Source organism: Chinchilla lanigera, unplaced genomic scaffold (genome assembly GCF_000276665.1).
Source record: "Chinchilla lanigera isolate Chin_1 unplaced genomic scaffold, ChiLan1.0 scaffold00063, whole genome shotgun sequence".
Taxonomy (NCBI): Eukaryota; Metazoa; Chordata; class Mammalia; order Rodentia; family Chinchillidae; genus Chinchilla; species Chinchilla lanigera.
Window position 1 is genome coordinate 8,411,188 of NW_004955464.1, and position 25,085 is coordinate 8,436,272.

General features: G+C 36.7%; 1 protein-coding gene across 1 annotated transcript in view; it reads left to right on the forward strand.

Moving 5' to 3' along the window:
• Window positions 1-25,085, forward strand: part of Faf1 (Fas (TNFRSF6) associated factor 1) — a gene marked incomplete at its 5' end in the record, with an annotated part of 440,455 nt that overhangs the window by 373,844 nt on the left and 41,526 nt on the right. Inside the window, 3 exon segments of the mRNA XM_005398612.2 lie at window positions 5,788-5,868; window positions 6,878-6,955; window positions 17,724-17,939. Coding sequence (XP_005398669.1) covers window positions 5,788-5,868; window positions 6,878-6,955; window positions 17,724-17,939 — 375 coding nt within the window.

The following is a 25,085-nucleotide window of genomic DNA, read 5'->3' on the forward strand; positions in this document are numbered from 1 at the left end:
ATCCATAACTGTGTAAAGTTTGTAATGTTCCTATCCTATTTCATAAATGGATGTATGCTTATTATTATGTGTTTCCTACAACAACCATTGAGAATAGGTAATGATTATTCAATAGGTCACTTATGTATAGCTCTATCTGTTTTCTTTGAAGCCACTTTGAAGATACCAAAGTATAGTACAACAACTATTGATAATCTCCTACCTCTTTTGTCTCTAACTCACTATTATTTGTCTATTTGTTTTCCTGAGAAACTATTTTTTAGATAACAATATGTAAAACAATAACCATTGATAATTTCCTACCATTTTGTCTATAATTTGGTAAGTCCCCCCTATTATTATGTTATCCTTCTTTTACTCTTTAAAATAAAAAAATAAAATAAAATAAAGATTGTTTTGGCTATTAGGGTCCATTGAGATTCCATATGAGTGTCAAAATGGGCTTTCCTGTTTCTGTAAAAAACATGTTTAATATCCAGCTAGTTGTTTCTTGATGAGATTTAAATAATAAGAAAACATGTTTATTAATTTACCTATGTACCTCCCATTTCCAATTTTCTTTATTTGTATAAACCTATATTTCATCTAATATTCATTTCCTTCTACTTTTTTTTTTTTTTTTTTTTTTTTTTTTGATAGGGCCTTGCTAAGTTGTCCAAGCTGAGCTCAAATTTGCAATTATTCTTCCTCACTTCCCAGAGTCTTGGGCTTACAAGCATGCACCACCTCATTCTGGTGTTCCTTTAGGTTTTACTTTAATATACATGTTAGTATTGAATTGTTTCACCCTTTGTATGTTTAGAAAGTTTTTATTTTACCTGTTTTGAAAGATAATTTCACTGGATATGAAACTCTAGGTTAATAGGGTTTTTTTTCTTTTAGTGCTTTAAAGATACTGGTGTTGTACTAGTCTGTGTACTATTTTCTATAAGAAATTTGCTCTCATCCCTATTTTATTCCCTTGTACATACTATATCTTTTCTCTGATGGCTTTTAAGATTTTTCTTTTTATTATTAGTTTTAAGCAATTCAGTGTTATGTGCTTTGGCTTTGTTGGTTTTTGTTTTTTGTTTGTTTGTTTCTTTTGCTTGGTGTTTGTTTAGGTTCTTGAATCTGTGGCTTTATGGTTTTATCAAATTTGTAAAAATGTTGATCACTATGTCCTCATTTTTCAGTCCTCCCCCATACCCCATTCCTAAATTTCAGTGCCACATTAGGCTGTGAAAGTTAGCCCAGAGAATGCTAAGTATGGTGACACATTCAGGAGGCTGAGGCAGGAGGATTGTTAGTTCAAGGCCAGCCTACACTACATAGTAAGACTCTGTCAGAGAGAGAGAGAGAGAAAAAGAGAGAGAAGAGGGAAAGGAGAAAAAGAAAAGAAAAAAAGGAGAGAAAGTCATGTAGAAATAAATTGTAACTCCCTCCCTTGTATGCATTTAAAATAAGCTCCCTCAGGGGCATTGTTTAGTGGTAGAGCTCTTGAGTAGCATGCACAAAAACCCAGATTTAATCCGTAGAAATGCACATGCACTCACACATACATGTACATGCATGCACACACACACATACACACAGAAACAGCAAAGTATGTGGTCTCTCATTTGGGCCAGTCGGCTACCAATATGGTGTCCTACCTTGTCATGTTCTGTATGACCTGATCATTTATTTATAACTCTGGTTTCAGTTTCCTTTTTATTTTTGATACCTAGGAATGTACCTAACTCCCCACCCTCCCTTCTCTGACATGCGCACTAATGCTTTTTAATATATTCATTATATTTTCTCTACTATCTCTAAGTATTTATAGTAAGGTAATTTCAGGTTATTTTGATTCATATCCCTTTAAGGATAAGGTAGCAGGCCCATTTCCCGACTTACAAGAATCTATGGCCATGATAAATTTAGGAAATTGCATCCTGGGCCACATGGTTGAGCGAGCCCTTCTGTCAGGATGGTCAGGAGGGGCTCTTAGCAAGAAAACTAAGGAAAGCCTATCAGGAGACCTGGATTCAAACCTAAAGCTCTGCCTCTGACTTTATTAGGTGATCTTACGCTAACCAGTTACCCTCACAGAATTTCTGTGTCCTCATCTCTGAAGTGGCTTCTTGAAATGTCGATCCTCCTATATTTCTAAAATTATATCAAAGGCAGGTAGAATTTTGAGTAAGAGAACTGATGATATAGGAAATCTTCTAGGTAGACACATAACAACATTATTCAAAGAACAAGAGGAAAATAACATGAAACCTTGAACACGTAACAGTAGATAACTTCATAACATAATGATGAACGTGGTCCAAGCAGGATCATCTGTGTGTTCCCTTTTAAACAGTGGCCTTTCTTTGTATACCCATTGCTAATGTAACACAGAATATAAAGTTGATGCTTAATGAATGTTCGTGAGAGGAAGAGAAAAAGAGAGAAGGAAAAAAGTCCAGGCAAGAAGGAAGCTATTTGGTTCAGAAAATCTTCTCACAACAGGTGCCACATTCTGGGGAGAGATCCTATACTGAATGACCTTTCATATCTGCAACGGTCTGTTTCAAAACCAAGCTGTTTACTTAGAGTGCTTGTATTATAAACTCTATTTGTACTTAAGTGGCTTCCAGCTGTGCTAGCTTGTCCTTTTGTACTTATATACATACTGTCAAAACAGGTCGTCATTGCCAGCTAGTCACTTGCATTGACTCAGATATGGCTACTTTGTGGATGAGCTGTATCTTTTTTCCCCTGTAATTTTTGTTGCAAACAATAAGTATTTTATGCCTGGAAAGGTGATGCATTTATATAGCATATGCTTGGGAATATGGGTGTAGCTCATTAGTAGAGCCCATGCTTAGCTTGTGAAATTTCTTGTGTTCAATTTTCAGCACCAGCCGGGGATATAGCTCAATGGCACAAATGCCTGCCTGGCAAGTGCAAGGTCCTGAGTTTGATTCCTGGTACCAAAAAAACAAAAACAACTCAAATCAATTTTCAGCATCAGATAGGTAGGTAGGTAGATAGAGAAATTGATTCAGCATATGCTTGTTTGGGGCTGGGTATTTAGCTCAGGAGCACAGCGCCTGCCTGGCAAGCGCAAGGTTGTGAGTTCGATTCCTGGTACTGGAAAACAAAAAAACAAACAAACAAAACCACAAAATAAAAAAGCATATGCTTGTTAAATACCTCCTCAAAAGCTGATACTGTGTTGAATACAAACATATATAATATAGATGAGTTCTGTATTTGTGGAGCTTATAATGTCTTGGGGGAATGGCACATTAAATAAATATACAATAATTAATTGCAGTTGTGATAAATGCTATTGTTTTCCCTTTTATAGCATTTATCACAACTGCAATTAATTATTGTATATATGTATTTAATGTGCCATGTAAAAGGGATGAGGTCAGGAAAGTAAAGATCAAATTAAATTTTTAAACATCTTAAATATCTCCCCATTTCAAATACAGTATTCTCATATTGTTGATTATATTCTAGATAGAGATACTTTTATCCATACAGACATAAAAGAGAGAAATTGTTTACTCAAGAATGTATACCTTGTTACTGGCAGAGCTAGAACATGAGCAAAGACTGCTCATCCTTCCTATTACCTCTCAGTTAAAGAAATTGTATAGCAAATATAGGTCAGCTATGGTCGAATGAACTCTTAAGTGGCCATTCTGTAAATAAACTTGTGTTTGAGGAGGGGAAAGAGTTTACAGAGTAATAAATTAGGCAAATGCAGATATAAACAGAAACATGCAGAATAAGCTTTATCAAGTTTGCTTTATCTAGTCATAGTAAAATCTGAGCAGGCAGACCAAAGTAAAAGCCGGTTGGAATTAGTGGAAATACTCTTAAAGGAAATGATTCTGTGTCTTTAAAATGTGTAGTAACTGACTGGGCATGGTGGCGCATACCTGTGATCCCAGCACTTGGGAGGCTGAGGCAGAAGGGTCGTGATGAGTGCAAGGTCAGCTTGGGCTACCTAGTGAGTTCAAGGCCAACCTGAAACTACATGGTGAGACCCTGTCTCTAAATAAATAAATAAATATAGTTGTATACAAACTGCTAAAATATGCCTCAAATAAGTTTTTCAAACACATTTTTATTCATGTATACTATTAATTAACATGTGAATTATTCTGACTGCTTGCAGTCTGAATGGCCTCTTGGTTAGGTTAAACATAGTTCCTGACATATTATTCCCAAGCACTAGGCCCTTACTATGTCTTTTCATCATAAATAGTATAATAATTAGCTTCAAGTCAGCAACGTCTAATTCTTTGTAATTTTTTTGTTTGAAACATTTAGGATCAGTGCAATGTTACTGTTCATACCAAAGCTTTTGGAATTAGTTGAATTATTGGAACTAGGAGTCCTAGGACTTAGGGGGAAGGCCAGTCTTGATAGATATCTGAAGGAGCACCAGGGAGTGCTGAGCATATACTCAGCCTTGAGTAAGTATGTAATGAATTGAGGAGACGAAAGTGAGATGTAATGTGATGAATTCTGAAATTTTCAGTTTTAAAGTTCAAAAATTGTCAACTATTGGTGACTTTATCTAGTTCAACTTTAACACCAATGACCGCTGTAATGTGGGTGTACTCCTGAACTTTACAGATAGTAAGTTCTGTTAGTGAATTAACATTTAATTTTATACAAAAGTATGATTTAAATGTAGGCACATTATAGATTCACTTATTTTAAAAGTTGACAATAATCAAAAAACTTGGGGCTGGGGATTTAGCTCAGCGGCAAAGCGCCTGCCTGGCGAGCTCAAGGTCGTGAGTTTGATTCCTGGTACTGGGAGAAAAACGAAAAACAAAAAAACAACAACAAAAAATAATCAAAACCTTTTCAGCTTAGATAACTTCTGTTACCATACTTCATGAGTGTAAGTGTAGTAGAAAAACACTTACTTGATAACCAAAGTCTTAGTGGGGTGGGATGAAGTGGTAATCCTGTGGGGTGGTATGGAAGAATGTTTTGCTCTCAGCTTCTTTCGCTCTCCCTCCTGGTCCTTAGTCCCAATGCTGATGGTCTCTGAAATAATCTTTGGAAAAATGAGGAGAAAAGGGCAAAGGATTGTCTTGGTTACTTTTCTCTCCTTACTGAGATAAAATACCTGGCATCCAAAATTAAGGAAGGAAAGGTTTACTTAGCTCACAGATTGTGGAGGTTTCAGTCCATAATTGGCTGGCTACAAGGCAGTGGCAGATGGCAGAGGGTAACAGTTCCCGACAGTGGAAGACAGCCAAAGCAGCAAGAGCAAAAAGGGAGGAGCAGCAGACAGAGCAAGCCTATTTCCCTCCCTTATCTTGTATGCAAGCTATGAGCTCCAGGCTGGTGTAGCACTCACACTCATAATCCCAGCATTGGACCATGAATCAATCATAAACTCTAGAAGCCCGCCCCTTGACTGCATGAGGCTTTGAGGGGACATCTAGATACAAACCATAAGAAGGATCTAATAATTGAACAGTTTATATATTATGGCATTAATTTAAATTACCTTATAAAACAAATCAATATTTTTATTTTACAATTGAAGAAATTGATATCTAGAAAGATTAGTTTGTAAGTAGTAGAATTAAAATTTACACAGTTTCTAAGTAGTAGAACTAAAATTCATTCTTACTTTCACTATGTACCATGTTGCACATCTTATTGTTTGTTTATTTATATCCTATATACTTTATTTAATTGTAATAAACTCATGCAGGAGCAAAATGAGGATTATCCCTGATTTTTTCTTTTTAAAAATATGATCAAAGCTCAGTTGAATTTTTTTTAAAGGATGAACGTGAAGCCAGAGAAAATGTGAAGAGAGAGCAAGATGAAGCCTATCGCCTTTCACTTGAGGCTGACAGAGCAAAGGTAAGTTTCCTGAAGGTACCTCTAAAATACAGAACTCAATCCTACATTGTCTTTGATTATCTGAGTACTAGCCATTTTGTCACTTTGGTCCCTAAAAATACCAGATTTGTGATGGAGAAAGCTAGATTCAATATAAACAGAAAAAATTCTGTCCATGGTTCTTAAGACATGGCTCATTTTCACAAATAAAGTTTGTTAGAATCATGCAGAATAATACAAATGAGCCTAATCCAGTATCTATTTTACTTCTCTTTTAATTGGTCTGTGCTAGAACCCAGCAGTTTTTAAAAGCTATTGAGGTGATTTCAGTGTGCAGTGAAGGTTGAGAACCACCGATTTATTTAATGCTTCTTAAGCATCTACCATATTGAATGTTGAAAAAGGAGCAGAAAATAAGTAAACCACAGTTTGTACTCTTGAAGGAAGAGAGATAATGTGGTAGAGTAGATAGAATAGCAAGCACAGGTAGCTATAACATAAAATAAAGACCCTAAGTGTCATAAGGGAAGCCCCAAGTTCTGTGAGAGTTTAGTGAGCAGGAATTGCCATAGAAAATTTTTTCCAACATTTTTGTAGAACCAGGACATGAGAGGTACTGGGGAATGTTTCATAAAAGGGTTCAATGTTTCATTGAACTGGGGAGGGAAGAAGGAAGTAATATAAGCTTGTGTCCAGAAAGCGTGGGGCATTGATAGAGGTTGCTGACATAGATCTTGAGATTAGGGACATGAGAAATTGCAGAAAATGCCAGAAAGGAAGATGAAAGAAATGTCCTAGATGGTCTTGAGTGCCACATAACCCAGCACTGTCAAAGGTGCTTGAATAGAGATCCAGCATGATCAGAGAGCTGCACTTCCTTGTTGCTTTCGTTTCCATTCCGTTGCCTTTACCATGGTGTGCCTCTGAATTATGCTGAATACGACCTTTGAGTATAACTGCCTCCTTTTTCCTTTTTTTTGTGGCAAAGAGATATTTATGCATGCTTGCTGTCCTTCTGTTTTATCAACAGAGGGAAGCTCATGAGAGAGAGATGGCAGAACAGTTTCGTTTGGAGCAGATTCGCAAGGAACAAGAAGAGGAACGTGAGGTAGGCTATGGTTGACACTGAGTCTTTTAGTATTTCTTGCAGCTCCTTCCTACTTTTCCCAGATTCTTTTTATTTTTTAATTGATTTTTTTTATTTTAAAGAAAAGAAAAACAATAAAAACAATGGTATAAAATTTCAAAACAAGATTGTAAGAAAGTAACAATGGTTAGTACATTTGTTGTCTTCAGAGTAGTTGCTCATATTACAAGATATAGGCATGAAAAAGTGGTCAAACAACCTAGGCATATACCTTTCAGTGAGCTAACAGCAATTAGTAGTATAACTCTCTTAACTATCTTGTGTGTGTGTGTATATATATACATTTTTTTCCTTTTCCCTTCCTTCTTAGATTCATTTTAGTATGAAAGATTTTCCTTTGGATGACGCATTCCTAACTCTTAGAAAACTTAACCATGTACTAAATTTATTATCTTCTGTTATCTTCAGTTCCATTCCCCTTTTGTTGCCTAAAAGGTAATTCCCATCTTTCTTGGATATTGTCTCATCCCAAGAATGTAAAAATTGTGCTTTTTGTCCATTCACTAGACTTTAACAAGACTTTACCCACCAGAAAATACCATGAGTTGCTTCTGCAGCATCTTGCATTAGGCCTCTAAATATGTTTGGCTGATATTTTTCCCCTGAAATTATGTCTATATCCATATGAAGAACTTTGCATTCACCCATTTTACAAACATTTCTTTTAATTCTTGATGTGTTTTCGGATGTGGGCAATCTTTTAGGGAGTAGTAATACAGACATGTCTTTCCTTCTAGGAGTTCATAATCTTACAAAAATAGAATTATAGTACTATATGTAAAAGTTGTTACCAATATATGCCTAAGAGCAGTACAAACAAACAAAAAAATGGGTGTTAAATGACTTCCTAGGATACCTTCACAGAATAAGACTTTTAGGACTTTTTTCTAGACATAGAATTAATGGCAAGATTCACTTATTAAAAGAGGAAGACATCTAACAAGGGGTGGAAAAGCCCGAAGAACCCTAAATCAGGCGAGGAAAAATCCATTAGTCACCATTCTTAGTCAAAGGACACCACTTCTTTCATTTATTCACTTCTTTTACCTATTTCATTCCTGTTGAACAAGAACTGTGCTTTGTCCCGCTTTAAAGGGAAGAGCATAAATTGTTTTCTGCTTGCAAGAATAGGTTACATCTTTGAAGGAAGATACACCATGTCTACAAGTAACAACAAATAAAGAAAAAATGTGCTAAATGGTATAGAATAAGTAAAAACAAAATACTTAAGGATTTCAGGGACATAGGAAAAATCTTTTACAGATCTGATATTTAGACAACGTATGGAAAAAGTAATCTTTGACCCAGGTCTTAGATGTTGTGTGATATTTCACTGTTTAGGTTTATTCATGTTCAGACACTCATTTAGTACCTGTAATATATGTACATGATGCTATGCCTGATAAACTTCAGTCTCTACCCTCTGAAGTTAGAAAATACTTGTATCTTCTGTGTACCAAGAACTGTGCTTTGTGTATGCTTATTCTTTAAGCATTAGCACAAGCTACACCTTTAGAGATTTCTCTTTACAGGTGAGAAACTGAAGTTCATTGAGTCATACACATAGGAACAACTGAGATTTTCGTATAGAGCCTTGTGACTACCAAGTCATGCTCTTTTTTATACTCCAGTCCAAGACCACACATGATCGTATGTGTATGTGTCTACACGAGTCGTAAGTGTAGAGTTTCACAAAACTTCAGATAAGGGGGAGCTTAATCACTATTCTTTTAGGCTGCATCTAACCTGTGTTTCAAGAAATATAGTACAGAAACTTGGGATTCCTGTTCCTTCATGCTCACTTCACATTTCCACATGCTCATTCTCTCTTCAGATAATACCGTCAACTATACTGGCTTGCTAAAATGTTAAAATACACAAATGTATGTTCTGGATTTAGAGTTTGGTAGTATATGTACTTTCTTCTGGTGGTTCAGCTAATTTACCCTGAAATAAAACTTTCACATTATTTTCCAAATATAAATAAAAGCTGTCATCTCATAGAAGACCCTATAAACATCTTTAACTATAGCTCTGTACAGCTTGACCATCCCTAATCTGAAAATCCAGAATGCTACAAATTCTAGAACTTTTTGAATGCCAGTATGTTGTCTCAAGAAGAAATTTTCACATCTAACTTTATGATGGGTCACATTCAGACTACACACTAAAACTATTGTATAAAATTAACCTTCAAACTATGTATATAGAGATGTATGTGAAAGTGAATTTCACATCTAGACTTAGGTCCCATTCTCAAGAAATCTCATTATGTTTATGCAGATATTCTAAAATAAAATAAATTAAAAATCTGAAACACTTCTGGGGGCCCAAGCAGTTCAGGAAAGGTATACTCACCCTATTCCAGCACTCATGTGCTCCAGCTATAACATGTGAGAGGATGAGACAGGGAAGGGAGGACACGTCAGATTGTGCAACTAGGCATTCCTTGCATTTGTACATTTATGTGCTCCAGTAAGATCCAAATTTAGGTAATACCATGTATTCTCTCTTCCTTCACCTAAGAGTCACAAAAGCTCCATCATTAAAAACTATTTATTTTAACTTAATCCAATCTTACTCAAATTTATTTGACTGTTTTTTTCCCCATGGATACTAGTTAGCATATTTCAGCACATTTGTGTACCACAAGCCACTATCCCAGGGGATCGCTGGTATTGCACAACCTGTGAGGAAACTGAGATCCCGAAAGACATGGTTTGCCTACAGTCACCAAACTGGTTGAACACATAATCTGAATCAGAGGCCAGATCATCTGACTTTTCACAGTAACACTGCCTTACTTCTAACCGGAAATCTTAATGCATATAATTATACTGAGGAACAAGGTTGGTTTTATTCATTTGAGTATCTCAGTATTCTAAGATTCTTTAGAGAAAGAAATGAAGCATTGAATTACCCACCTTAGTCACAAGGAAATTCTCTAATAGTTGGCCTCATTTTGCTGTGTGGTAACTGCTGGAGAGAAATCAGTAAAATGTAGAAGAGTACATTGATCTGATCCTTGGCCATGATAAGGAGAAAGGTTATGAAACTATCTTAAGGAAAAACAAAGAAATGACAATAAAGATCTCCCTATTTTACTCTTTTATATATTCTTTTCAAAATTGATTTCAAGTAACATATATAAATATATGCAAGTCACATGCGCTAAAAAAGAAGGAATAGATACAGAAATAAGGGCAAAGGGCAAATAAAGGAAGATAAACCCAGAAGGTACAATTAACATGTTGACAACAGATATCTAACACATACCACATGTGTGTGATTGATAAGTTTCTGTATATTTGCTCAACAGTTTTCTTGGGCCAAAACAAAGGAAAATGTGGTAGTTTAGAAATTTTACTTTGTATATAACATCAGGTGAAGGTCCATGTTTCGGAAGGTGCCAGATTTTTCTAGCACTGAGATCTTAGAGCAGTGTTTCGTATGCTTCTTCTTTAAGGGGAAGCTCTGCAATGTGGTGAATACCGTTGCCAAGTATATCTACAGTAGCAACTCTTATATAGCAACTTACTACAACTTTTTAAATGTAATTTAAAGTCATAAAGCTAAGGCATAACATAGTGAAATCAACACCGCAAAGGCCCAAACAATATATTTTTCTGATAGTCTAGTTTAAGGATTGAAATATAGTAACTAGTGAACTGTACTGCATATCCTCAAAGAAAGGCCTGAATATTGTTTTTTGCCCCTGAGTTTTTGGCATGTAGAGAAAGTTTCAGGTAAAGCTTTTGACTATTAGGACTATTTTGACTATTAGGACTCCTGCCATCAACTCCCTTTAATTCAGTCAGTTTTCAACAAATATTTGTTAATACTTAATCTATCTTGAAATTATTAAGTCAGTTGTTGTGACTACTTACATAACCTTTTTTGAGTTTTCTTTTTTTATTTGAAAGAGAATAAAAATAAGAGAAGAAACATTAAAAACAATACAGAATTTCAAACAAGGTGGTAAGGAATCAACAATGGTTGTTACATTGCATATTGTTAACTTCAAAGTATTGTTCAGATTACCAGATAGAAACATGTAAAATTTGTCCAAAAAAATTAAGGATTAACTATCCCTTACAATAAACCAATAGAAATTAGTAGTACAATTATCTTAGCTATCTTGTGTGTATGTGTATATACATATTATTTTTCCCTTCTTTCTTTTCTCCTTTCCCTGGTAGTTTTTTTTCCCTTTCACAATATCTATTGTACCTTTCAGATTTTATTTACTCATTCAGTTTCTTACACTAGGGAGACAATATAATGTCTACACATGTGGATCTGATTTATTTCACTTACGAGTATAGTCTCTAGTTGCATCCATTTACCCATAAAAGCCTCGAGTTTATCTTTCTTTATAGCTGAGTAATACTCCATTGTATAAAAATACCACATCTTTTTATCCATTCCTCAGTTGATGGGCATTTGGGTTGTTTCCAAGATTTAACTATGACAAATTGCACTGCTATAAAATGGGTGCACATATATCGCTATGGTATGATGTTTTCTGTCCTTAGGAAAATACCGAGAAAGGGAATAGTTGGGTTGAATGGGACCTTCAGTCCTAGTTTTTTGAGGAATCTCCACACTGATTTCCACAGTGGTTGTACTAGTCTGGACTCCTGCCAACAGAGGAGAAGGGTTCCTTTTTCCCCACAGCCTCACCAGCATTTGTTATTGGTTGATTTCTTTATGATACTACTTACATAACTTACTATTATATTTTTCAGATATAATCAAGCCTTCAGGGAGCTCACTGTCTAAGGCATGAGGTAGACAAATATAAAATAACTGTAGGAAAAAATACTTCGAATGTTGCTTTGGATGACATTAAAATAGAGTGCTGAAAATATTTGGAAGAAAGAGATGATTTCTGACTGAAAAGGCAACATAGTCTGATAGTGAACAACACAGCAACAGATAAATTATTTGGATTAATGAATGGTTGGATAGAGGTCCAAAGAAAGGTTATGGACCCGGTAATACAAAGATAGAAATGAGCAGGAGTTGCTCAGGGGACAGTACTTAGAAAAATTTAGAATATTCTCTCTAGTTAGAACTGGCCAAATTTGGGAGAATCATGGGGGCGGGTGGGTACAGAATTATTTCTTCTTGCTAATAGTTTCTTTCTTTCTTTTTTTTTTTTTTTGGTTGGGGGAGTACCAGAAATCAAACTCAGAACCTTGCACTTGTCAGGCAGGCACTTGTGCCATTGAACTATATCCCTGGCCCTAATGGTTTCTTTAGGCAGAAAAAAACACATATTTCTTTGCAAGCTTTGATTCCTACTCAAATAGAATATAACAAGTAATATTAAAGACCATGAAGAAGAACAGAAGAATGTTGTATTAGAAGCCTCAGCACTTTTCCTTCAGTTTTCTGATTTGATCTTGATAACTCTACAGAATTGGTAATGGACATACCATTTTTAAATGATGATCTATTTTAAAGATGAAAAAGTAAGATCATAGCAAGATTAGAAGACCTACTTTAAAATTCTTACCTAACAGCGTTACCTGTAACCACCCAAAACTGCGAAGTGTCTCTCAAGTAGACAAGAGATAATCAGACTGCAGTGTATGTATAAAATACAATACTACTCACCAATAAGGAACAAACTCTTATATTTAGCAACATGTTTGAATCTCAAGTTCGTTATGCTGAATGAAGGAAGCCATTTATGTGACATTTATGATTACACTTATATAACATTTTGGAAAAGGCAAAACTAGGGATAGAAAACAGTTGATGGTAGTTGTGCAAATATATGCATTTGTCTATAATTCATGGACTATACATTTAAATAGATGGATTTGAGCTGGGGTGTAATTCAGTGGTAGAGAATTTCGTCTGATGAGTACAAAACCTTAGGTTTGATCCCTGCCACCTGAATATATTATAAATAAATTATACTTCAGTTTTTAAATGATGGAAAATCATTTAGTGGCTGGCCTTCTCAAGGTCATATGATCTAATCACCCCTTTCCTTTGTTTCCTAACTTTAACTCCTGTCCCTCTCCCCTTGCTAATTTTTTTTTTTTGGTACAATTTTTTTTTTTAGTACTAGGAATCAAACTCAAGGCCTCATGCTTGCCAGGCAGGCACTGCAGTACTGTGCTATATTCCCAGCCCTCCTCTTGATAATTTTGCTCTAACTACATTGGCTACCCTGCTATCCCTTACTCAAACCATACACCAGGGTCTTGGCACTTACCGTGACTTCTGCTCATTATACTTCTAGATGCAAATGTCCATGTGGGTCTCTCTCCTCTTTAGGCCTTTGCTGATTGATTTGTACAATATTAATGGGTAGCCCTGGTTCCCTTCTACCAGCATCCCCTACTCTCAGCACTGTATGAATGACAAAGTAGGTATTTCCCACTACATGTTTTTGCTGTCTTTGTCCTCACCCTACTAGACTGTAAGCTCCACTTAAGAAATTTTTATCTGTGTTTTTCACTGCTGTTTTATCATCATTTGGAACAATGCCTAACACATAGAAAATGCTTAGTGAGAATTCATGGAATTAGTGAATGTTAGTTTTATCCTATTTAAACCCTTCGAACTATAAACTGTTACTTGGCATGAACTCATAGAAGCCTATTAAGATAGTGTGTCTGTATATATATTGATGCATATATGGGTGCATATAAGTAAATTACTCCAGTCTTTGATTCTTACTATAAGAAATTGATGTGAGTATAGATTATTCTTTCTGTTGAAAAAAGTGAAACTGTATAGAAACAATCTTTTATGTGTATCTGTTCTCATTGCCTAATTTCACTTCATAAAGTGTCCCTATTTTTCATTCTTCAGATGTGAATGCTTTAAGTATACAGATTTTTTTAATTTAAAAAGTCCAAAATGAGTTCATATTTCTTATACCATGTTTCCTTGTTTTACCACAAACCTAAAATAATGTAAGTAAAGCACTGTATTTGTTGAGAAAACCAAATTGATGTTTAACAGTAGTGTTTACCATAACTGCTCTGTGAGTGGTGGTGTCCTTTATGTCATTATTTTACAACAGTGTTTGCTTACATGAGGCCTTTGCTTTTAGCCAGTATGTTTGAAACTGAACTGCTGGTTTAGTTTTATTCTTTTTACCAGTAAAACTGTTGAATATTCAAATACCAAGGTTGCTGACTTAACTAATACCTTCATTGTTTTCCACATTGGTCCACTAGTAGGGGATATCAGGTCTGTTTTCATTCTGAAGAAAAGCCCTAGAGACTATGTACATTGAGTATCAGATAATGTCTACACAATGAATTGAGTAATGAGCTACTGTTGTTTATTCTTCTGTAGTATAATTGGTTGGGTTCAGACAATAATGTAACATCTGTTGTTATACTGGCAGGGAAATGTCAAAATAGAAAAGCAGACAGGTGAATTAAAAGGAGAGCAAGCAGAAGGGGAAAAAAGGAAATACTGAATTTCAAGTGCTGATTTAAAGTAGGTATAGAGGAACATTCATAACAATAGTGATTATATACACCACCGACTCTTCTCTGTTGTTTGTTGTGTAGGTTATAGTGAAGATCAGAGCTAAGCACTGGTCACTAACTGAGGGCTGACCACATATCAGTATCTTCTAAGTGTTTTTAAAATACTACTGTATTTTGTAGAAGGATTTTGTAAGGTCCTATTTTATACGAGAAAACTGCAAGTAGTGAGGACTGTCATTTACGTAAAGGTCAGTATTTGATCCTATGTATGTTTTACCTCAAAGTCTGTGTTTTTAGCCATACATTGCAGCTTAATTAACATTTTTCAAACTTCATTGTTAGAAGTCATGACAGCAATAGACTTTGGGGAGAGGTAGCTCCCAGAAGAGGAACATGCTTCTGAAATATATAATCAGGGTGCTAATTTTACAGATATGTTCACTTGCTGAAACTTTAATCATGTTGCACACTTAAGATTTTAGCACTTTTTACTAAGTATGTTAAACTTTAGTAAAAATTTTATTTTATTTTATTTTATTTTTATTTTTTATTTTTTGGTTTTTCTCCGGTACCGGGAACCGAACTCAAGACCTTGTGCTTGCCAGGCAGGCACTTTGCCGCTGAGCTAAATCCCCAGCCCCCTAAAAATTTTAAAATGCATACCTTTAGACAAAAAAATAAGATAAAGCTTACTGTATGTAACACTGATTCAAATTTTGTAAAATGTCTACAATCTGTACATGCTACAAGTAGCATTTAATTTTCATATCCACACATTCATCCATTCAGTTATTAAAATAGTATGTTGTTGCTGCAATAGTTTAGTGTTTGAAAATACTCAGCTGAAATTCATTATGACTTAGAATACTAACATTAGATAAACTTCCATTCATAGTATCAGTCAAGAAAAAGTCAAAAGTGACTTTTAACTCTCTATTTATCTGGTCTTTGAGCTCTCCATTGCTTAATCTCTCCATTTGTGGTTATCTATTTTCCATGCAAATGAGAATGTAGGATTATTTGGATAGTGCAAGCCCTTCCAAATCTGATAGTCTATGTACAACTTCTCTTAACTATAATAAAAGCAACTATTTACTAAAGCCTTATTATGTGTTGTAGACTACATTGAGAACTTTCATATATATCAATTTTATACTGCCCATCTCTATAATCCCCTTTGAGGTCAGTGATATTATTCAGTGCTTCCAGAAGGAAAATGACCTAAGAATTATAAAACAGATTAGCTTTGTCTGTATACTGTAGACATTCTGAATGCTTTTAAAAATACTTCAGTATTAGAACCACCAAATTACCCTGAATGATACAGAAATTAATTTCATATAATATTCTTGGTAACAAACTTTGTATTCCCATTTGGTATTTTAAATATAACACATATGTATAAGTAAAAAATCAAAACATATTCAGAAAACTTTTATGGTCATCTCTTCTACCTGTTTCCCTACCTTCTTTACCTTCACATTTTTCTTCAGTTCTCTGTATTTGGCTATGATTATTTATTTTCTCCAAAGAAGCAACTTATACACTGGTTAGCCAGTATATTTTCTTTTTTTCTGGCTCATTCCTTTATGCTTTTGTAACTGTTTTATTGGAGATTTTTCCTAACTTTTTAAATCTAATTCTTAATTCACCTTTAATGTTTTCATTTTTGCTATGGTATCATACTGTGTTGTCTAGTCTCCTCTTGGACTCCTGGGCTAAAATAATTCTCCCACTTCTCAGCCTCCTGAGTAGCTGGGATGATAGGTGAACACCAGCGCACCCAGTTTATTCTTTCTTTTTTAATAAAAAATTTTACAGCAGTGGATCTTGTTGGAGCACTTTAAGATGAATCCTATAGATGCCGAGATGAAGTGTTTAAATAGCTGTTTCCCAGGTATTCTGCAATTTTGATTTATATTTCCTTTTTGGCCCAAGAGATATTTAAGAGAAAGTTTTTTTAAGGTTTTTTTTGCCACCCCCCCCCAGTTGGAAGAGCAACATCAACTTGGAAAATTTGCTGTTGAGGTTTAAAGAACTTAAATCCTAATTTCTTTCATAATACATTACTTGGTTATAATAGTAATAGATTGATTTGAGGGGATCACATCTGTTTTTCTACTAATGATAAATTGAGAACACAGAAATGCTAAGTAGCCAGAATCACAATGTAACTGAAGTAGAAAATGCTAATACCAGGCTTACTTACTAAGAAACCTCTCACATTGTGACAGATTTAAAAAAAAAAATGTTTTTCTGAAGTTCTGCCATAAATTCTAACATAAACAAGTACCTCAGAGACCTTCTAACCCCTTTCACTGGAAAGTCATAAGGTTGAAGCAATATGATCTGTAGATTGAGAACTAGGGAAAGCTGGGATGTTCATGTTCAAGTTTACCCGTAAGATTTCTCCTGTTTATCATACCTAGTTGAGTCTGTTTTCCTGTAAAATGAAGGGCCTGGTCCATATCTTGGTGCAGAAATCTGTCATTCTGAGAGTTGGCCAAATCCACACAGCAAGGTACTGACAACACTGGAAATAGGATTGTAGTTTCCTGACTCCAGTAGACCTCATTTGAGGTTTTTTCATTCTATTTTTTGAAACTTTTATTGTAACACAATGTATATGGCAGAAATTTGCCATTTTAAGTGTATTATCAATTATTCCAATCTTTCGGTTCCATTTTATCTTTAACATATTGTGCAATATTTTATAGATTCTTCAGTTTTTTTCTGATTGGTAAATGTATTTTCTCAAATATAAATGTATGTGTATATTTTGTGAATGCTTCTAATAGTGTTAATTCATACCTTACAAAGAAAGCAGTTGGATAGTTAATGCATATTTCCACAATCTCAAGAACCTGAGCCGGGGCTGGGGATTTAGCTCAGCGGCAAAAGCGCCTGCCTGGCAAGTGCAAGGTCGTGAGTTCGGTTCCCGGTACCGGAGAAACCCCCCCCGCAAAAAAAAAAAATCAAGAACCTGAGCCTTCAGTTTAAAAATAAGTGTTTATTTTGAATGTACTCACTAATTTAATAATGTGTGTCTTCAAGGTGGAATTCATTGTAATTGTCTGTTGGGCTAATATTAAAAAAATGAAAAACACATGTATATTATTCAAGCATGAGGCTTTTTACTAAGTGGTGTAAAGACTGTTCAGTGTGTTTCTAGAAAGCAGCATCTTTTTTCAAGTCTCCCTCTCTGCCACTTCCGGCAGTCCCATCTCTTTCATATTGTAACAGCTGGCTTTTGCTCTTCTTAGGCCATCCGACTCTCCTTAGAGCAAGCCCTGCCTCCAGAGCCAAAGGAAGAAAATGCTGAGCCTGTGAGCAAACTTCGGATCCGGACACCCAGTGGCGAGTTCCTGGAGCGGCGTTTCCTGGCTAGCAATAAGCTCCAGATTGTCTTCGATTTTGTAGCTTCCAAAGGATTTCCATGGGATGAATTCAAGTTACTGAGCACCTTTCCTAGGAGAGATGTAAGTTGCCATACCTATGTAAGGAAGTGTATCAATATGGGAGATATCTCATTAAATAAGGCTAGAACAAGTAACCTAACAAAAATCAAATGGTGTAGGCTAGTATCAGACATCCAGAAGTCCGTCTTCATTCTGCATAAGCATTCTCATCTCAGCTTTTGGAAAAAGTACAACTTCTTAGCTATCAGACCTGTGCCCAGGAGCCTATGTGGGAAATGAGGTACTGGATTGTTCTTCCTTCTCTGCTGTCTAGCTCCTCCCCTAACCCACGTAGCAGCATGCATCATGGGCTTTCCTGAGATGTTATCTTTGTATTCCAGAGTGTACCTGAGAATTTTGTGTTTAACAGCCTAACAGATCAAGGCCAAAAATTAGAAGTTCACTAAGAATGAATTATGCTAAACAAAAGAGTATTTTGTGATTTGATAGTCATACCAGTCTGGGAAGTCAGGAATGGAAATCTGTATTGTCTGTTGTATCTGTCTGTTCAGCAAGATGTGATAGTTAACTTCACTGACAACTTTGGATCTACCTATCAGATTAGTAAAGCACACTTCTGGGTGTCTGGGTGGGCAGTGGACCTTGACCTTGGGGTCTACATATGGTCTCAGGCCCTATCTCTCTGGTGCTTTTCCCCCATGCAGTGCTTCCTAGCTGCCTTAAAGTAAGCAGATTTATTCCACCATGTTCTTTTGCTGTGATGGTCTGCTGTGGAGTTAGCCAGCCAGCCATATACTGAGCTTCTGAAACTGTGGGACAAGTAAACCTTACTTTCTTTAAGTTGTGAGTTTCAGGTACTTTGGTCCAGCAAACAGGAAAGATGACCAGTACAAAAAATAGGTACCAGAGAAGAGAGATAGTTAACACATGACTCAGTTTTTGGAACTAGTTTGCAGAAAGAATTTAGTGATGCAGGGAAGAGAAGCCCTAGAATGTCATAAGCAGAGATGGATGGGAAATTATAGTTAAAGCTCAGAAAAATCAGAACGTTTTTAAGAATGCACACAGTAAAGGCCAGCTTCATGAGGTTTCATATGGGAACTCCTTGGGAAATGGACTAGAGGCCATGAATGTTACATTCAGACAAAAAAACTTGACTCCATTTTGTCTATAATCTGAGACTTTCTAAGAGGCTAAATTTAAAGGTGATAGACTAATTGATCTGGTGGAGGAAATTTCAAGGCAGCACAATATTCAGGCTGTGGCATGGATACTGTTGGCTACCTTTTTTATGGTTTTGTTTTCTTTCTCTTTTTGTTTTGTGTTGTACATGTTTGTAGTACATAATGTTTATATTACTTGTGTGAAGTTGGTACATGTACATAACGCATCCAGATTTCTTTTTCTTTTCATCCCTTATCCCTTCCCTCCTTCCTCCTTCCCTCTATCTCTTGAGCCTCTTCTCTTCTGAGCATGATTTATCTCCCTATGTCCTATTTCTTTTATTTTGTTCTTTATTTTTACTCTGGGTTTCTCATATATGAGAAACAATGTGATATTTAAGCTTGTGTGTATGATTTATTTCACTTAACATTATGGTCTCAAGATGCTTCTATTTCCTACAAAGGACTCAAGTCTATCCTTCTTTATGGCAGAGTAGTGTGTTGATGGACATATGGACTACTTCCAAGATTTAGTTGTTATGAATTACTTTGCTATAAACAGGGGTATGCATGTATCTCTGTAATATGATGTCTTGCTGGCTACTTTTAACCAGATATCAAGAATTGAGACTAAAAAGCAGAGCCAAGATATATGAAAAATAAATTTTGGCCTAAAAGGAACCACACAAAGTTGGGAGTTGTAGTTGCTGAAGAGATCAGTGCCATTAAAAAGAGATCATGGGGCTGGGATTTAGCTCAGCGGCAAAGCGCCTGCCTGGCAAGCGCAAGGTCGTGAGTTCAGTTCCTGGTACCGGAGGAAAAAAAAAATAAAAAAAAAAAATAAAAAGAGATCATGTACTTTGAACAGGCTAAGAGTAAAAATGTCTTGAGGACATCTCAGGAATACCAAAGACCCTTTCACTACATGAAGGGAGCAAATGTAAACCTTTTTCTTTGAAAAGAGAGCCCCTGGGCCCCTTGCTTGAGAAGACTACCTAGGTAATTGGTTCCCTGGGATTCATTTATCATACTTAGCCATCCAGGTACATAGAAAGCCCTTCTAGACTTCATCATGGTCCAGAAAAATCCACATTTGTAATCCCATGGAAAAAGTTCTTGGAATTCTAATAAGTTAATTCCAATCTACCACTTCCAGTGCAACACAGAGCGAGAATAAAGACACTAAGGCATATTTTAGTTGTGGGGAGCCAAGGGGGTCCTAAGTCCAGCTAGTACAATGACTAACCCAAACAAAGGCCTTGACTCAAGGTGGAACCCAGGTTTTATTAATTAGTGAGGAGGGGAATGGCTTGGGGATGAATGACTGAGAGTGGTGGGAAATAAGTGAGCCTTGCTATGAGCTGGGCTAGGTAGAGGCCTGAAATCACCTCTGCAATATTTAGAGAGAGAGAGATGCAGAAAGAGTAATCTGCATAACACAATTTGAGGCCATATCTAATGTTTTGGGGTGCTTCAGCTTTGATGTGTAAGAAGGCCCTGAGAAGTTATAGTCTCTTATCTCAGCCAGCCTCTCATCCAGCAGGGTTCACACATACTTCTTAGGAGCTATGGGCAGGGCAGCACTGACCTTGCTTCAAAGACTGCACATCAGCACCTGGCTAGACCCATTTGCATTACTTAAAGCCAGTTGAGATAAACACAAAACTTAGCCAGCTCTGCACATATCAATTCAGGGAAATAAGGCCAGGTTTAGCCAAAATGGAGAGGGTTGCTCTTCTTTCAAGGAGAGTCATCCAGGTCGTCCTCCATACAAGTACTGTACTCAGGGACTGCTACAGCCATGGTTCAGGTGGGCCAGGCTGCTGCTTTAGTTAGCAGCAAACCTTGGCATTTCCACAAAATGCTGGTTGCTCAGGCACATGGAATGCAAGAGTTGTGGGGTCATGGAGACTTTCACTCAGATTATGAAGGAAGGCCTCAGAGGCCGGACAGTGTGCCCCTGAGAGGGCAGTGTATGAAGCTGGGATTGAAGCCAAAAAGTCAGAAAGGGCAAGAATGTGGAACATATGCCAAAGAAAGCCACAGGTTGGTTGCAGGCAGAGCAAGCCTTAGAAAAAGGCCATGTGGGTTTTAGCAACAAGGCCATGGCAGTGGAACCACCAAGTCCTTGAGAACTCACACCTTATCATCATGTGCCTCACATGCTGGACATTAAGCTACAGAATTTAACATTTGCCCTGATAGGTTTCAGTCTGTCTTTGTTCCAATTCTTTTCTATCTCCCGTTCCTCCCTTTTGGAATGGGAATGCTTGACCTGTCCAATTGAATCTAGGGATTGAGTAACCTACTTTTTAAATCTCACAGGGGTTCACATCTAAGAGTTTGCCTTGAGTCTCAGAGGAGACTTTGACCTGTACTTTTGGGCAGTGCTGGAACTGTTGAGACTTTGGAAAGGGGACTTGCTGGTTTTCGTTGTGGACAGGACAGTTACATTATGTTAGGTAGGCTTATGAACTTGTTAGTATCTTTATTTGGAAATTAACTGTGGTTTGAGGAAATGTGTCTGGGTTGACAAGGGGTGGAATGTGTGTTAAGCTTAAATGATTAGCTTGGGAGCTGCCTAGACTAATAAAGCACACATGTGGAGTGCGTAGGTAGATAATGGAAACTTGACCTTGGGGACTATTCATGATCTCTGGCCTCTTCCTCTCTGTGCTCTGCCTATTTATCATGAAGTAAGCATCTGTGCTTCACCATGCCCTTCTACTGTGATGTTTTGCCTTGGGACAGGCCAGACATGCACTAAACCTATGAAGCCATGAGCCAAATGAACCTGTCCTCCTTTTGGCCTAAAAGGTGGTTGATGGTGTCAGGTATTTTGTCACAGCAGTAGGGAAGCTGACTAGTATACAAGGTATTTGATAATCTCTCATAATATTCTGGGCAAAGTAGAAAGATGAAGATATACAATTATATAGATTCACTGCTGAATAAATAATTGTGTCCAAAAAATCTTCACTGACTACTGTCTCCTTGGAGGAAACCATCAGTGGGGTAATCCTCTATTACTCATCATATTTCTTGGCAACGTAAGTGAAGACTTTATCAGATTTATGTGTTATGAGACATAAGTGAAGAAAACCTTAAAATACTGAAACTAGACAAAATGAAGCTGCAAAATTTTACAGAAATGTGCAGACAGTTGTTTTAGCAGACATTATGGTTGATTAAGCTGAATATATATTAATAATGTGTTAATACCCCCCCCCAAAAAAAGAGCTTACTGTATTGTTAGGTATAAGCCTAACAAGAGGGAATAAAAAATTATCCTGTTCAGCTTTCCACCTAGATAAAGGATGCCTGAAAGAAGCATTAGGCTTCATGCTGAAACAGGAAGCCAAAAGAAGCAGGAACATGTGTAGAACAGGCATAAAAAGAATGACAAGGAATTAGAAGTCATGTCATGAGGAATATATCCTCCAGAAAAGTAAAGGTAACGGGAGACATGATTGTTGCCCGCAACTACTGCAAGGCTTGCCATGTAAGGAAGGGATTCTGATTTGGTGAGACTACAGGGATAGAACTAGGATCAATGAATTGCAAGTTATAGCAGCAAGTTTGGCCTAATGCAAGACATTTGTTAAAAAAGGATATCCTTTATTGTAACGTAGTAATTTTCCTATCTTTAGAGATAAGAAGCACTACTCTTTTCAGCAATACAGATGTAAATGGAGTGGGACTCATTCCTATTGTTCCTGCTTTATATGGACTTGGATGAGCTCAATCCTAAAATACCTGGGAAATCATAATATTCTGTGGTTCCTTTACATCTAAGTCTAGTTAGCAAGACTTCTAGTTAGCAAGACTGTCATACCCAAACCAAGAATTTGATTAAGGCTTATCAGGTCCCAAGTTCCTCGCATTAGTTGTCATATTTTCAGAATAGAAGTAAAGACCAATGGTACATTTTTAGCTCTGTCACCCAGCCTCAAATCCCTTTGCAATGGAATGAAGATCCTGTTATTTATCTCTAAGCCCAGGAGAGTATACGGACCTCATATAGTACTCATTGGCCCTTCTCTCCCTGGCCCTACCTGCTCCTCCAAGCTCTTCCCCTTTATTCATATATAAAACACACAAACATGCACAGAGGAACACATGTGTGCACATGCTTTTACTACACAGCCAGGTAAGGAACTACCCTAACTTTTGTCCCTGAAGTTGAATTCTAAATGTTTAAATGTTTAGAAAACAACCACTATGAAAGCTTTCAAAGTCAACCTGGTTCTCCCACTTTACATGTTATTTTGCTCCTCTCACCTTCTAGAACTTACAGAACTTAGGGACATAAATTAATCCTTTCTGATCCTTGGTTTGAAGTCACTCCCTTTTTGGGCCTCATCTGTTCTGGTGGTTAAGCTTAATTGCATCAAATTGATTGGCTTGGGAGCCAGGCACCTAGATTGATGGTACACACTTCTGAGTGTGTCTGAATTGGTCATGGAGGTGTGACCTTGAGTAAGATATGTAGTTTTTGCTCTCCTGTTAGACACTATTCTCCTGCTCTACTTTCCAGCTGTCATGAACTAAGCATCTTTGTTTTGTTACGTCCTTCCACCATGATGTTTCTGCCTTGAAGCAAGCCAACCATGAATCTCCAGAAACTATTAGCCAAATTAACACACACACCCTCCTTTAAGTTGTAAGTACTAGTATGAAATAGTATATAAGGACTTCCTTGTATTTTAAAATAAAACTTTATGTTTTATTTTCAAATACTTTTAAACTGTTATGACAGGAGTTGAGGTTTGTTCCTTTAGCTGATTCGTTTTGGTTTTTTACTATTTTTCACTTCAGTATTAATGTCATCTTCCTATAGCATAAATACGTAGACTGAAAAGTTGCTCTTGACAAGAAGTCAGGGGACTTGAAATGCAGACAGTTCTTAGGCCTGCTGCCTGCCTGCTTTGAGTTGTACTGATAAAATTTTTAGTCTTTCAGAGCAGACTCCTGTGTCACTATGGACTGACCCTATGTGGAGAGCCTGTCACTTAGTCTAAGACAAAATTTACTCCTGATTCAGCTGTCTGTCACTCACCCTGTGTTTTACACTGTTGAAGAAAACAGTTTGATCTGGTTTACAGTCTTTGCTTCCAATGTCTCTTTCACACCTGAGCCCATTTTTACCTCAATCCCCATTCCAAAATAAATTTAGATCAAATTTAGCTCAGTTTTCCAAAGAAAAAGCAAATTCAAAGAGGTTTGCTCCTATAGTAGAAACCAAGAGCTTCCAAAACCCATCATAGATCCATTTTATGGTCCTTGTTCAACCTAAACTTATCTGTCATAGAGTGATTGCTCCAAAATCCCACCCTCATCATTTTGTCTCTTGCATAAAACTTTTTAGTACCCTCTAGTACCTAGGGTAACTCTAGACCTCTTAGAATGTTTTGAAAACTCTATAGTCCAGCCCATTCCTGCCTTTCCCACCACATATGCTGCTTCTTGTTAGTTATTTCCATCAGCAGGAGATAGGAGATTGCTCCCTATTCACTGAAGGCACAAAAACTCTCAAGCCTACATATAAAAGTACATCTTGTATACTTTCCTTTCTTTCCTCCTTGAATATCCATCTTCCACATTGTTGTGGCATGTTTGAACTCATTTTTTTAATTCCTAGCTGAAATGTCAACCTCTCTGTGAAGTCCTCCCTCTTCTGCACAGCTCCCTACCTATGTACTTTGTAATTTCTACATTCCTGTTCATAGCGTCTGTCCTCTCATTCTGTAATGATTTACAAAGACAGTTCTACATCATGTTAACAGCTCTCCTGCAGTTCCCACCATGGTGTCTGATATATAATCATTCAGTAACTGTTGTTGAATGTTAATGACCTCAGTCTCCCCTAAATCTCTAGTTCCATAGTGAACAAGAGAGGTTCTTCCCAACCAGAACAGATGCTGTAGGCCCACCCAGATTCCAGTCTTAAACCCAGAAGGCCCACCCAGGACTCTTTAGGCTTCCTAGAGCCAGAGATGGGGTGAGAGTTAATGGCCCTTCATCCTTCTCTGAATGCTCTTTC